We start from the raw sequence: 13,580 nt of genomic DNA on the forward strand, positions 1-13,580 counted from the left end.
ATCCTATTTGGTCTGGTCTCACAAACCCTGATTAGCACTAAACCTGAACTAAATTGTGTTACATTATGTTAGGTAGTCCACTAAGTGGTCTTTGGGATCTGTGCAACCAGCTCTTAAAGATTAAATTTAATACAAATGATTACATGTGATAACACTGTACTTTAACTGCAACCTTTGTTAGTGCGTAAGAGTTGGGGGCAGACTGAACTCATCCAATGTTTTACAGGCTAGTTACCAATGGTATTACACTTTGGTATCCCAGGACTGTGCTGTATTAACCCAAAAGCATTTGAAAGTATTACGGGTATTAATTATTTCCACAGCAGGGGGGTTCTTCGTTCTACAGCTCTCATTGCAAGGCCACTAGAAGTCTTCAGAAACTCTTCTTGAAGTCTTTTTATAAGATTCAATACAAATATTAGGAAAGAAAAACGCAAATTATTAAAAATTTTCAACTAATTGGTTATTTATTTGTTTATTTATTTAAGTACTGATTAGACTTTTTTTTTTTTTTTTTTTTTTTTTAAAGTTAATTCAAATGCAGTAGTATAGTCAATTAGTTCTGAGTTTCATGATTTCTGCAGATTTCTTTTGGCCCCATCTACTCTACCATCACGGTTTCTGTTTTGTTTAAGCCTGTTTTTTTGTTTTTGGCCTCACCTTTTCTCTGTCTCATTGCAAAGACATTTTTATCATATCACACACATCCTGAAGGGCGGTCGCAGTGGAACATCTTCTCCATTTCAGACAAACCTGCCCCAGATACAGTACCACACAGCTATAGTTCAGGACAGGATCACATTTCCTTCTCCTTACTTGACAAAAAATGACACAAAAAGGTCCTCTTTCATTTCCTGAACCAAAAACTACTTGGCTGCTAAATTATTTGTCTGTTAGACCCTTTTTAGCAAGTTTCCTTCCAATATGCAAAGAATTTCTTCAGGTGTTGCATGAGAGTAGTAAATACTAAATATCTTGTTATCCCTGAACAGATAATCGTCTCCTCTTTTTCATGAATATTATATTACAATCTTGTGCATCACTGGCGGCAAAAAGTAGAAAATGCTTCTTTCCACTTTAGTACAGTGCTCTGAAGCTGCCCTTTTTGCTGCAGAACCACTTATAATGTAGTATAATCACGGCCCCCATTCCACTGCCACTTGCACTTTCATTCTCTTAAAGGAGGAACACAAATAGCACAGTTTTTTAACTAGCTCCAGACTACAGCTTTGTAAAGGAGGAGCACTTACATCCCTTCACAACTTTGGAGACTGTGAGAAGAAAAAGCTTGCCCAGGGAGGTACTGTTGGGTCTCCATTGGTTTATCTTTTGTTTCATTTCTCAGGCATCCTATCTGATCAGCCGTTGAGGGTTGTATGTTTTCATTTTTTTTTTTCTCATTGCTCTTTGTTTCCCTCTCCCCCCTGCTTATTGCACTGACTGAGACAGCTGCTAGCCGGGATGATAGCAGAGCCCGCTTTTCTCTCTGAATATACTATCTTTGCTCTGGACCGTACCAAACGACCTAAAGCAGCTCAGATTGCCAGTGCGGTGAGTGCTCCCACCCCTCCAGCGATGCTTTTTACAGGGTAGGAGAGCCCTTGTAGAAAAAAGTAAAAGACTTACTGCTTGCAACCTGCTCTCTCTATATCTGTTTCTCTGACACAAAGGCATCTCACCCCGCTAACCCCGCACTAAACCCTAGGTTCCACTTTGTGATACCTTTTGGCTTGTGTGCTTTTTTGCAGTTTGCTGTTTGTACTGTATTACATTTTTTTTGTGTGTATTTTTCTAGGTGAATGAATGTCTTCCTATGTGCCCTCAGTATATTTGCATCCCCACCCCTGTGCGCTCCTGTCCCATTGAAGTATTCAGTTTAATCCCCTCTGGCTTTCCATTACTCAGAAGCGTGTTTGTTTACCACAGAGCTTCCAGACAGAAATGGGCAGAGCCGAGGACTTGTACAAAGGCTGGCCTTGGGGAAATACATTTTTTTCATGGTTTTTCACTTATAAGTCATGTTTATATTTGAACCAATGACTGGCTGCCCGTATACTGTAATTCTACTAATGGTGTCCTTTGGCCCTCCATGTCATCTATCAAATTAATAAAAGCTTCACACCATTACCAATGGTTGTTAAACATTTTGTGTCAGCTCTTTAAATAACTACTGTCCATAAGGTCATGATAAGTAACCCCAACCTGAGAATCTTTTTATTTATTTATTTATTTATTGATATTCAAGGTTGTTTTTTAAAGTGTACTTTGAATGTATTTTCTTGTAAAGGGACAAAAAAATACATAAAAAAAAAAAAATACATACATATGTAGTTGAAGTTTGAAATTACTGTTTCCCTAGTACAGAATTGCACATGGTACCAGAGCCCTGCATGGAATTTTTTTTTTTTTTTAATAGCGCTCCCGTCCTGCCTCGCAAAACCCACTCCCACTCCAGCATTTTTTTCTTGGATTTTTATCCCACTCTCACCCGCAAAAACCTTCCCCATGCAAAAAAAAAAAAAAATGACACAATGGTCGGTTATTAATTTATTTTCAACAGTTTAACAAACAGGATCTAGACGAAGTACGAAAGATGAATTATTTATGGTGGTTTAATAAAGTATATTCGTGTGAGTGTTTTAAACATAAAACTTAAACCCCCACAAATATTTCACCTTTCGTGCTTCGGTAATGTATAAAATAACAATGAAAATATTATGCCTATCAATTAATGAGGAGATTACTCCTATTTAAGAATTATTATTATTTTTGGATGGATTTGTGTGTAATATATAAATAAAATTACACACACACACACACACACACACACACACACACACACACACACACACACAAATCCATCCATCCATCCATCAGTTGCAAAAATGTTCCCAAAAGTAGTATTGCAAGTGTGCCAAAATAAGAAATAAAGTACCAGTAGGGCCATAACTACTTGCAGTAGCCTATATTACTTTTTTGTAAGGGATATACCGAAACAGCCCTAAACTGAAAGTACGAGTGCTCTGGATGATTAAATTTATGCAAAAATAACAATTAATGTTTTAATTTTTTTTATTTTTATGTATTTATTAAAAACAGAGAATAAATCCTTAATACATTCTGTAAAATGAACAGATTCAGACATGTTTACAAACACAAAAGTACACATTCTGGGTGTTCTATGTGAATAGCAACATCAAAGTACAAAATAGGCATATACAAATACTCTCGTTCCTGCTTCCAAACACTTATACACTAAATACTTATACAAAAGAGAAGCTCAAAGAAAAGAATTGGGAATTTCCTGATTAGCCTGCTCTTGGTAAACAGATGAGAGATTTAGTCTGTTCCCGCAAATTTCTGCAATCCTGAAATTTTTGCCCACCAGTCCCGCCTGCAACAAAGTACATTTTTCCCGGTCGCACTTCAGGGCTCTACTCTGCACCTTTAATTTTTATTCTGCCTGCATGTCTTCTCAGCACTAGTTTAACTACAGTCATGCAGAATGTTGCTCCTATCAGTCAACCTGCATTAGAATACACACTGATGTCTGCTATTACAGTAATGCATTTAACTTTTTATACTATATTCTTGAAAATATTTTTTGTTTTTCATGCGCAGTCCTTGCATTAAGATCCAACGCAACCAATCTAAAGTCTGCAGTCCAGCTGAATTTGGTACTCCAGTCCAGGTTTTTACTGGAACTGTTGCTGTGGCCTAAGAGATTTAATAATTCTGAAGACAAGAAATCCAAGGAAATTGATTATCATTTAAAGTTTTTTACTATTCTATTTAATTTCTGTTTAGTGTTTGAAAGTATTATACTATGTTTTTAAATTGTCTCAGTTTTACTACATATTCTACAATTAGTATTCTTATAGTAAGGGATGATAAATCTAAAATGTGTCCTGGTACAGGCAGACTTCTGTCCGTCTGATATATATTATATATATATATATATATAAGATATCTATATGTATATATATATATATATATATATATATATACATACATACATACATACATACAATGCCTTGCAATAGTATTCAGACCCCTGACCAATTCTCTCATATTACTGAATTACAAATGGTACATTGAAATGTTGTTTTGTTTGATATTTTATTTTTAAACACTGAAACTCAGAATCAATTATTATTATCAATTATAACACAATTACCTTACCATTGACCTCCACCTGTGAACCATTAAAGTTGCTGTCACATTTTCTGGATAAAAACCCCACTGTTGAAGGGTCATTGGTAAGGCTGTGAATCTGAAGGAAAATGAAAATGAAGACCAAAGAGCATTCTACAGAAGTTAGAGATAAAGTACATAGACAAATGCATAGATTAGAGAAAGGGTACAAAATAATATCCAAGTGTTTGGATATCCCAGTGAGCACAGCTGGATCAATAATCAGGAAGTAGAAGCTGCATCACACCACTCGGGCACTGACAAAAAAAGGTCATCCCTCAAAACTCAGGGCACAAAGAAGGAGACTTGTGAGAGAAGCCACAGAGAGGCCAACAATCACTTTGAAGGAGCTACAGAGTTCAGTGGTTGGGAGTGGAGTAATGGTTCACAGGTCAACCATATCAAGAGCTCTGCATAACACTGGCCTGTATGGGAGGGTGGCAAGAAAGAAGCCGTTATTCAAAAAGTACCATCTGAAAGCACATCTGGAGTTTGCCAGAAAGCATGAGGGAAAAGGTTTTGTGGTCAGATGAGACCAAGATAGAGCTTTTTGGCCAAAACTCAAAGCGCTATGTGTAGCGCAAACCTAACACTGCCCATGCCTCAAGACACACCATCCCGACAGTGAGGTATGGTGGTGGCAGCGTCATGCTGTGGGGATGCTTCTCATCAGCAGGGACTGGGTATCTTGTTACAATTGAAGGAAGAATGGATGGAGCAAAATACAGGAAAATACTGCAAGAGAATCTGCTTCAGTCCACTTAAAAACTGAAGCTTGGAAGGAAATTCACCTTTCAGCAGGACAATGATCCCAAGCACAAGGCCAAAGCAACATCGGAGTGGCTCAAGAACAAAAAGGTGAATGTCCTACAGTGGCCCAGTCAAAGTCCTGATCTCAATCCCATTGAGAATCTGAGACACTATTTGAAAATTGCGGTCCACAAGCGTCGTCCAACCAACCTGAACAACCTGGAGCAAATCTGCCAAGAAGAATGGGCCAAAATCACTCCAACACTGTGTGCAAAGCTGGTACATACTTACCCCAAAAGACTTAAAGCTGTTATTGCAGCAAAAGGTGGCTCTACCAAATATTAATGTGTGGGGGTTGAATACTTATGCAAGCAAGATATTTCAGTTTTTTATTTTTCTTAAAAATATTTCCCAACATAAAACCAATGTCACCTTACAATAATTGATTTTGAGTTTAAGTGTTTTAAAATAAAATATCGAACAGAACGAAATTTCAATGTACCATTTGTAATTCAGTAATGTGAATGAATCGGTCAGGGGTCTGAATACTTTTGCAAGGCACTGTGTGTGTGTGTGTGTGTGTGTGTGTGTGTTTATATTATATATATATATATATATATATATATATATATATATATATATATATATATATATATATATATATATATATATAAATTAGAAAAATAAAATACTGTCGAGTGGAGACCATGGTTTTACCACTTTAAAATAACTTTAAAGCCCAATTGAAAGAACTGTAACTGTTACCAGGCATTAACGCTTTCAATATGTACGCCCTAGTTTATGGAGCAAAGTTAATTCTCAAAGTATGACCTGCTTTTTTGTCAATTTATGTTTCAAAATAAAAATGCTATTCCCATTAAACGAGGCAAGTTGGAACATTTGCCTCTACAACAGATAATAAATCTCCTGTGAGTAACTTTTCTCCTCTTCATGTCTAACACCATGAGTAAGAAAGTGGAGTGAAGTAATGCCCAACTGCTTCTTCAGTTAATGCCCTACTAATTTTTGTTGCCACTTATGGCTGCTTAGTTGTAGATTTTAGTTTTTTAGTTTTTAACCCCCTTGGTTCCAGTTTGCATGAGGGCATCTCTTACCAACTCGGTGACGTGCAAAGCAATACTAATTAGCTTCAGTTAGTAATTCTTAACTGGAAGAATTGGGAGTGGGCTGCGATTGTTGTTAAACAAAACCTTGTTCTAGTGCAGGTATTATTCACTCTGTTCTTTTATCTCTCCTCAGAATGTAAATAAGCCTCCCATAGAACCTGCAAGACCCGCTGGTAGCGTTAATGGAGATGAAGCGGATAGCCCACAGGTCAGTCACAAAGCTGGTGGTTCTTATATTTATCAGCAAAATCCTCTATTTACTCAAGGCACAGGCATCCACAATGCTAACATATCCACACAATACCCAGAGTATGCTCCTCAACACTGTGCGATAATAATTGAGTATTGTTATCATGGGTGTTTTTATTTGTCCATTCTTAATAGGCACCAGGTCAGACTCTTGCATTGAACAATCTTTATCTGGAAATGTCATGATATTTGTAGAACTGCCATGGCTTATAAACCTTTACCTTCTTGTTTGTTATCCACTTCTGCAGTTGTAGAACTTTTTTTTTTAACTCTGCAGCTGACAAACTTTCAACACATCATATCCGCTATTTCTAGTATTTGATGAACCGAATTCATTTTTGCAGGGTTACGTAGGTGGGGCAAAGTTGGTCGGTGACAAAACTAATGGCTACCATTTTGCCTTTTTGTATAGATAGTTAAAGTGTACATAAGACTGGAATGTTAGGTGCACACTAGCTTTAATATACAGTCTGTCACAAGGTGCATTGTTTTTGTTCACAAAAGTAAAATTTTTTTTTTTTAAGTGTTTTTATGGAGCAGGTTTTTTAAGTGGTACGCAGGCTGAATTTTTTTTGTCTCCTTGTCTTTCTTAACTTGTTAGTTTCTGTAAAGAAATCCTTGCTTGAGATTTCTGAAATGGCTAATCTCTTTTTCCTGTGCCTGTAGAAGCCTGAGGCGCAGTCTTTTGTACAGAAGCTCCAGCTGCGAGTGCCCTCCATGGAATCTCTGTTCCGCTCCCCCTCTAAGGAGAGTCTGTTCCGCTCCCCCTCCAAGGAGTCTCTGGTACGCAGCGCCTCGCGGGAGTCCCTGAACCGCCTGGGGGATCCAGAGTCTGCCACCACCCCCACGTATGACCCCCCCTCTGACATTGAGAGTGAGGCTGAGGACGCCATGGGCAGCATAGACAGCCTCAGCAAGGAGCAGCTCCATCACAGGCTTCGCAGGATGGAGAGGAGCGTGAGCAACTACAGGGGGAAGTATTCAGAGGTGGGTTTAAAAGGATTACTTGCACTGTTGCCCATTTGAAGGAAATAATAGCAGGCCACAAAATGACTGAGTACATTATGTTGTAGTGCTGCAATGACTATTCATATTGTTTCAATCATTCGCCTTGTATGGGATATTTTGGATAAAATGTCTAATTTGAATATTGCCTCGCCAATGTAATCTACTTACCAGTCACCAAAAGAATTGAAATTCAACCTCCATTCCCACTGCCTAACCTGTAGTTGTCCCTGGAGTGTAGTAAAGTGAACTAGCTTCAAGAGAGCACAGAATCCAATGTAGCACTTTGTGGGTCTCCTGCTAAGATCGTTTACTTGGTGCGATTTATTATTTTAATTATGTAGCAGACGCCTTCATCCAGATAAAAACCGTGGTCGCATGACTCTCAGCACTCCAAATGGTAAGCCAAGTATAAAAGGGAAGCATGTTCCATGTAAATGAAGATTCCTTGGTAAAAGATTACAGGTTATTCAGAGACATTACCATGTGGCAGCACTAATCTAGTGATGCATTCAGGGGGCAACACATGTAATGGGTAGAAGCTGCATGTCCGTGGATTCCAGCAATGTTCCAGCTTGGTATAATGAGCTAAGCAGTTAGATGAGCTATGTAGTTCAAAACTGTAGTGCACATTGATGTATTTGAACATATACAGTATTTGTCAGTAGAGTATAAATCTGATCTTGGCTAATTATCATGTCTGCTTGAATTTTTGGTTCGCAGTCGACTCGTCCCAAAACCAGGTTGACCCAAGCACTGTCAGATGTGTCTAATAAGTGTACATGTAAAGGTGTTTTCTACTTAGGAGGGGTCACTGCAGTTCTTTTTTTCATCAGTGTCACCAGTTGCATTTGTCTCAGTGCTTCTTAAACATATTGCATCAAAAAAGCATGTTTGAGTAAGGTGATTTTTGGCAATTGAAAGTTTATTCCTATTATTGTATCTTGTGTGTGCTCGTGAATGGTCAAATATTAACAAGTACGGAAGTTATTCTTGACTGCCGTTTCATTTTTATGTAATACCGTCAATTGAAAAGCCACACAGCAAAACACAACCTATATTAATAGCAGTCGCAGTAGTTGTAGGGCATGTACAAATACGTATCTGTCACTTCTTAAATGAATTATGTATACAAAGACAAAAGCAGTTTTTCTATGCCTAATCCGACTTTATATTGAATCACAGGTGTGCTTTAATTGTTTACTAGATTTTACATATGAAGTTTCCATATATGATGTAATATTTATTTTGGTATTTTACTTTCTGTGTTCGTGTTTGCAAATTTTAAAGACATTTTACTGTTGAAGTGCAACTCCAGTTTATACCTTAAAGCCATGAGGCTGAGTAACACATGTGGTAGTTATGACATTTTCATTGGTTTATGTTCAAAATACAGCAAATGGCAAATTTCATAATTCTTATATAGCCTTTTACCATTCCTCTGTGGTAACACTAGTAATGAAATTGCAATACAGTATTGCAATACTATCGAAGCATACAGAAATCCAGTTATGTTGTTGTTTTTAAACTCAGCCTATGGCTTTACAAAACACAACACACTGTATTATTATTATTAGTGTTATGGTTATTACCTGCAGTATTAGTAGAGTGCAGTCTACTACTAACCTGTTGTACAATGATTTGAAATGTGGTAGATACGGTTCCTATATGTAAACTATTCAAGCATATTAAAAATGTAAAAAAAAACTGTAGTAGTAGAAGAAGAAGAAGAAGAAGAAGAAGAAGAAGAAGAAGAAGAAGAAGAATTGTGATTAGTATTCATTAATGGTCTGACCGGATTTCCCTCTCATTTTCTCTGTAATCCCAGTGAATTTATGTCTGTTTTTCACTCAGACCCAAGATGACTTGCGTCCATCTTAACTTGAGTCTGGCAGGCTGACCTGGTTTTGGCATAAGTTTTTATACAGCCACTGTTATATTTTGTTAAATTAAGCACTGGTTATAAGTGATACTGCATGTTATAGAATATATCTTTCTTTTTTCACTTGCAGCTAGTCACTGCCTACCGAACAGTACAGCGAGATAAAGAAAAAGTCCAGGTAAGATGCATGTACTGAACATTAGTCAAGACAAAACATGCAATACTAGTTTTGTTGATGGGTTAGCACTTCAATTCTGAACAGCATTATTCACGGCAAAGCAGTTCCAGCACAGATGTATCCATGCATGGAGTTGCCCAGTGATGCTTTTAACATAACTAAATGCACAAATCCCCACTAATGTTGTTGTTCCCTCAAAAATAAGGTGAAGAAATGACTCTCTGGCATTCAGAGAGTTCACTTCCAGCACATACTACAGCTGATTTATCCTCCATGTGTCTGATTATTAGTTTAATGTATAGCACTTCCTTTGGACCTTGATACTGAGATTTGTTTGCAATCAACTTGCAAAGTACGTACTGTACTGTAGAGGTAGCAGTTTAAGAAAGGGGTTGAATTGATTTATAACCGATAAGCCAAAGCTGATTTTTGAGCATTTTAAGGTACTGGGAAATCCACCTGGATTACATCATTTATTTTTAGGGATAATCCTGGAATTACCATAGTGGTTAATGCATTCCAGGGTGCTTCCATAGTGCTATAAAATGTTTTAAAAATCTAGCTGTAGCTTATCCTGGCAAGATATAGGTTGATCAAATCAGCCTCTTGGCCAAATAACAAACATTTCAGCATTAGATACTTACCAATTTGCAACTCAGTGTTTTAAAATATGGTTAAAAACTGTTATTCACAGAGTCTCTGAGTGGCTCAACTGGTAAAAGCACAGCTGTTTGGTGTGCAAGGTGAGTCATACAGCACAGGTTCGTGTCCTGGCTATGCGAAGTAGCTGGTCTTTGCTGGGGATTCCGAAGGGAACGTCGCATTGGCTCTGGCGCTTCCGTGGGTTAGGGAGGCAAAATAGCAAACCCTGCTGGCCAGGTGCCCAGTGAGCTCAAAAGTGGACACCTGCAGGGCTGGCCTTTGTCCTCTGGAGGTCAGTAGCTCACTGTCGTCCGCTGTCGTGTTCCTGGGTATAAAAAGTGGAAGCTGGCTCGGTCATGGGATTGGAGGGCTGTAAGGGAATTTTAAATTTGAATTGTGTAATGATGATCAAACAAAAACATCCATCTCATCCAGTACTACACACATCCGTCAAGGGGGGTAGATGTCAAATTCAGACATTCTGCTGTCTCTTGTCTTCAGACTAATTTTAAAATATGTTTCATTGTTATTATTTTTTATTTCTATTTAGGCAATACTTAGTCAATGTCAAGACAAATCACTTCGCAGGATTGGCGAGCTGCGAGAGGTAAATGCTATATTATTAAGAAATTAGCATGTTACAGTAGTAGCAGTAATGAACTCCACATGCAAAGTGAATTCCCAGTCTCCATGTTGCTTTGTCAGGAGAAACAAACTGATCTCTTAGCGAAAGCCAGTGCCCCTCCTCTGTAAAACCCCACATCATATCCTAATCAGTGTCCAGACTTCTCCTGTGCTTGCTTGGGTATGAAGTAAGTATAGATGTTTTGCATTTTTGTTTTTTTATTTAGTGTTTGTAAAAAAGATAAGAAAAACAAAAACCTTCACCGTGTTGTAGTAGGGATCTGTGTTTTAATGTGTGTCAATAGACCAGGCACGCCAACACAAAGGGGAAGGGCGCAACTGTTCCAGCTCAGCGACCAGATAAAGTCACGTATTTATCCTCTTCAAACAGAAAGATCCGGTAGAGTGGCTGTGTGGTGACGCACTATTGAGAAGGATTTCATCCTCTCTCAAATGTCAATACCTAGACCTATATAGAAGTGAATAAGAGTATCACTGATGCAAAGGATAAAAAAGCCTCTCAAGGGTTCCCCTTCTATGAGGCAGTCTAGAGGCCCAATTGGGCTATATGGAGATATCACCAGCATACACATATGCTGATGCTGTGTTGAGAAGGATTCCATCCTCTCTCAACATCAGTAGCCAGACCTAAACAGATGGCAGTTTCCTTAGCATCTTTTTGGGGGAAAAAAAATTAAGTAAGAAGCCTCTGAAGAGTTCCCCTTCCATGAGGTGTTGTGAAGGCCTGTTGGAGGTATATGGGAGGAATCTGCCATGTCTCCCCAGAATAGTTAAATTCTGTTGGGTACCAGCAGGCAACTTCAGCTTGAGCTGAATTCCATCCTGGCTACGCCAGCTGCGGGTGCACCCCCTGGGGGGGTAAGTATGTGACCTTGATTTACCTACAAGTACATGTGATACCATTGACACCAACGCCAGGGCTGTGGCGAATGTTGCCACTGCAAAGAGGTGCCTTCAGATAAAACATCCACACTCCCAGCTGACAGACAAACCAAACTGCTGGGCCTTGTTTCACAAAAGCGATTTGTGATGATTCACAATCATAAGCACCTTGCAAATAAAACCATGGGTTTTTATAAAATTTTCACAGTGCTGCAACATTTCCAATTTTTACCAGAAACCTGCGACAGCCAGACAACAGCAGCAAGCAGCAATTTTCATTGCAGATCCTATTAGAACATACAGTGGGGCTGATACTACTAGTTCGTCGTCGAAACGGTGGAGAAATATGAAGGAAAAGATTATGTCGGGTCCATTAAATCCTGCTGATGCATATATAGACTCAGAATCAATATCAAAGTACCTATTGCCAAGAAAGGAGATAATTAGTCTTAGGGTGGTCAAACGTATTTTTAGATTTAAGCCGAAACAAATCTAAATTGAGTTTATTTATCAGTTTTAACCTAACAAAGATATTTGAAACAAAAACATACATCACAATTCAAATAAAAACATTTGCCATAGATGAATCTCAAATACCAAATTTTGTCTCCTGCTGTGAATGAGCACCTGTATATGCAGGAAAGGTTTTAATTCCGTTAATTTTCAAGCCATCTCATATGCCAAAATATTTGTGTTAAATGCTGTCATTAGATATCTCGGGAGTACAAACAGCTATAATAATACACTGGGTGTTAATAATAATAATAATAACAATAATAATAATAATAATAATAATAATAATAATAATAACAACAAATTGTATTAACAAGTTGTGTAACTTCATATAACTACATTTATTTTCATTATTGCTTACTTAGATGGATAACAAAATATGTTTTTACTTGCATTGGGTTAAAGGCAGCAGAAAGTGCTTTGTTATCTGCTTTTCTTTTTGTGCTTATTCAAATCCCCTCACAATATCAGCAACAGCTACTTCACCAATTATTATTTAGACCATTTTTTCCTCATCTGAGGTTTTTCATCTCCCTCATTTTCCCTTCTTTTCATTTTGTTCTGCTTGCCAGATGTAACCATGTGTTCTCATTTCAGGTACTCTCTGCTCCACCCTCCACCCCTGTTTCTCTGCTCCACCTCTAGAGCATTTACTGCATCCCTGATTATCTGCCACTTTTTTCTTGCCTTCGTTAGTTAAACTTCTAGACAACTTGCCAAATAGAACAGATTTGTATTGACCAACCATTTTATATAATTTTATCAATTTCTTTTGGAAAATTGGTTTTCCTGTGCACCCGTCATTGTGTAATTACCTAACCAGTCACTGGGCGTTAAAGTGGATTACCGAGTTATTGACTACGCATTATTGCTAACGAGTTGCTTATTGCTAAGTGACGCCACTTGCCAAGTGCTATATGAAATGCAAAGGGGATCTCCTCTTTTGCACTGGTCTGAAGTATCCCCTGTCCCATATGAAGGAGGCGAGACTGATGCCCTGATTCTGCTCAGCAGCTGTGAGAGGTACATCCTGCAGTGGTGGCTTTACAACAGACAGTTGTCTTTTAGGCAATAGCCGATTTTAATCAACTTTTGGAAAGGCAAGCCCATTTTCAGCATAGCCAAGGATCCAGGCCATATAGGTCCCCCTGTGACCATAGTAAGGAATTAGGTAAGTTTCTGCTTCCTGATATTCCTACCACCAATCTAATTTTCTGGCAGGCTGGCAGACTAGAACATCAGTTATCTTTGTCCTAGAGTTCATACAGTAGGGCTACACAGGTACGGTTTAGGTCTCAACCACCACGACACGCATAATTCACACACTAAGGACTGGTTACGCCCATAGGGAGTTATTCTACTAGAAGACATTAGTCCATGTTTTATTTACATGCCATAGGACAGATATCCTTACAGAGGCAGGGTTTCTACTCGAGGTTTCTTGTATTCGTGAAGGAGACTTGAAGTACTGACCTATTATAGACCTTAGGGGTTTGAACACTTGCATTGTGCA

At 38.3% G+C, this 13,580-nt stretch overlaps 1 protein-coding gene across 4 annotated transcripts in view; it reads left to right on the forward strand.

Annotated features, from left to right (window-relative positions):
• Positions 1-13,580, forward strand: part of LOC121312945 (golgin subfamily A member 4-like) — an 80,067-nt gene that overhangs the window by 9,314 nt on the left and 57,173 nt on the right. For 2 of the 4 annotated variants that reach the window (XM_041244927.1, XM_041244928.1), the window contains 5 exons: positions 1,450-1,551; positions 6,205-6,279; positions 6,987-7,307; positions 9,338-9,385; positions 10,578-10,634. In XM_041244927.1, the coding sequence (XP_041100861.1) occupies positions 1,450-1,551; positions 6,205-6,279; positions 6,987-7,307; positions 9,338-9,385; positions 10,578-10,634 (603 nt within the window). The remainder of the gene's footprint in view (positions 1-1,449; positions 1,552-6,204; positions 6,280-6,986; positions 7,308-9,337; positions 9,386-10,577; positions 10,635-13,580) is intronic. The other 2 variants (XM_041244929.1, XM_041244930.1) reach the window with 2 other exon arrangements.

Source organism: Polyodon spathula, chromosome 3 (assembly GCF_017654505.1).
Source record: "Polyodon spathula isolate WHYD16114869_AA chromosome 3, ASM1765450v1, whole genome shotgun sequence".
Classification (NCBI taxonomy): Eukaryota; Metazoa; Chordata; class Actinopteri; order Acipenseriformes; family Polyodontidae; genus Polyodon; species Polyodon spathula.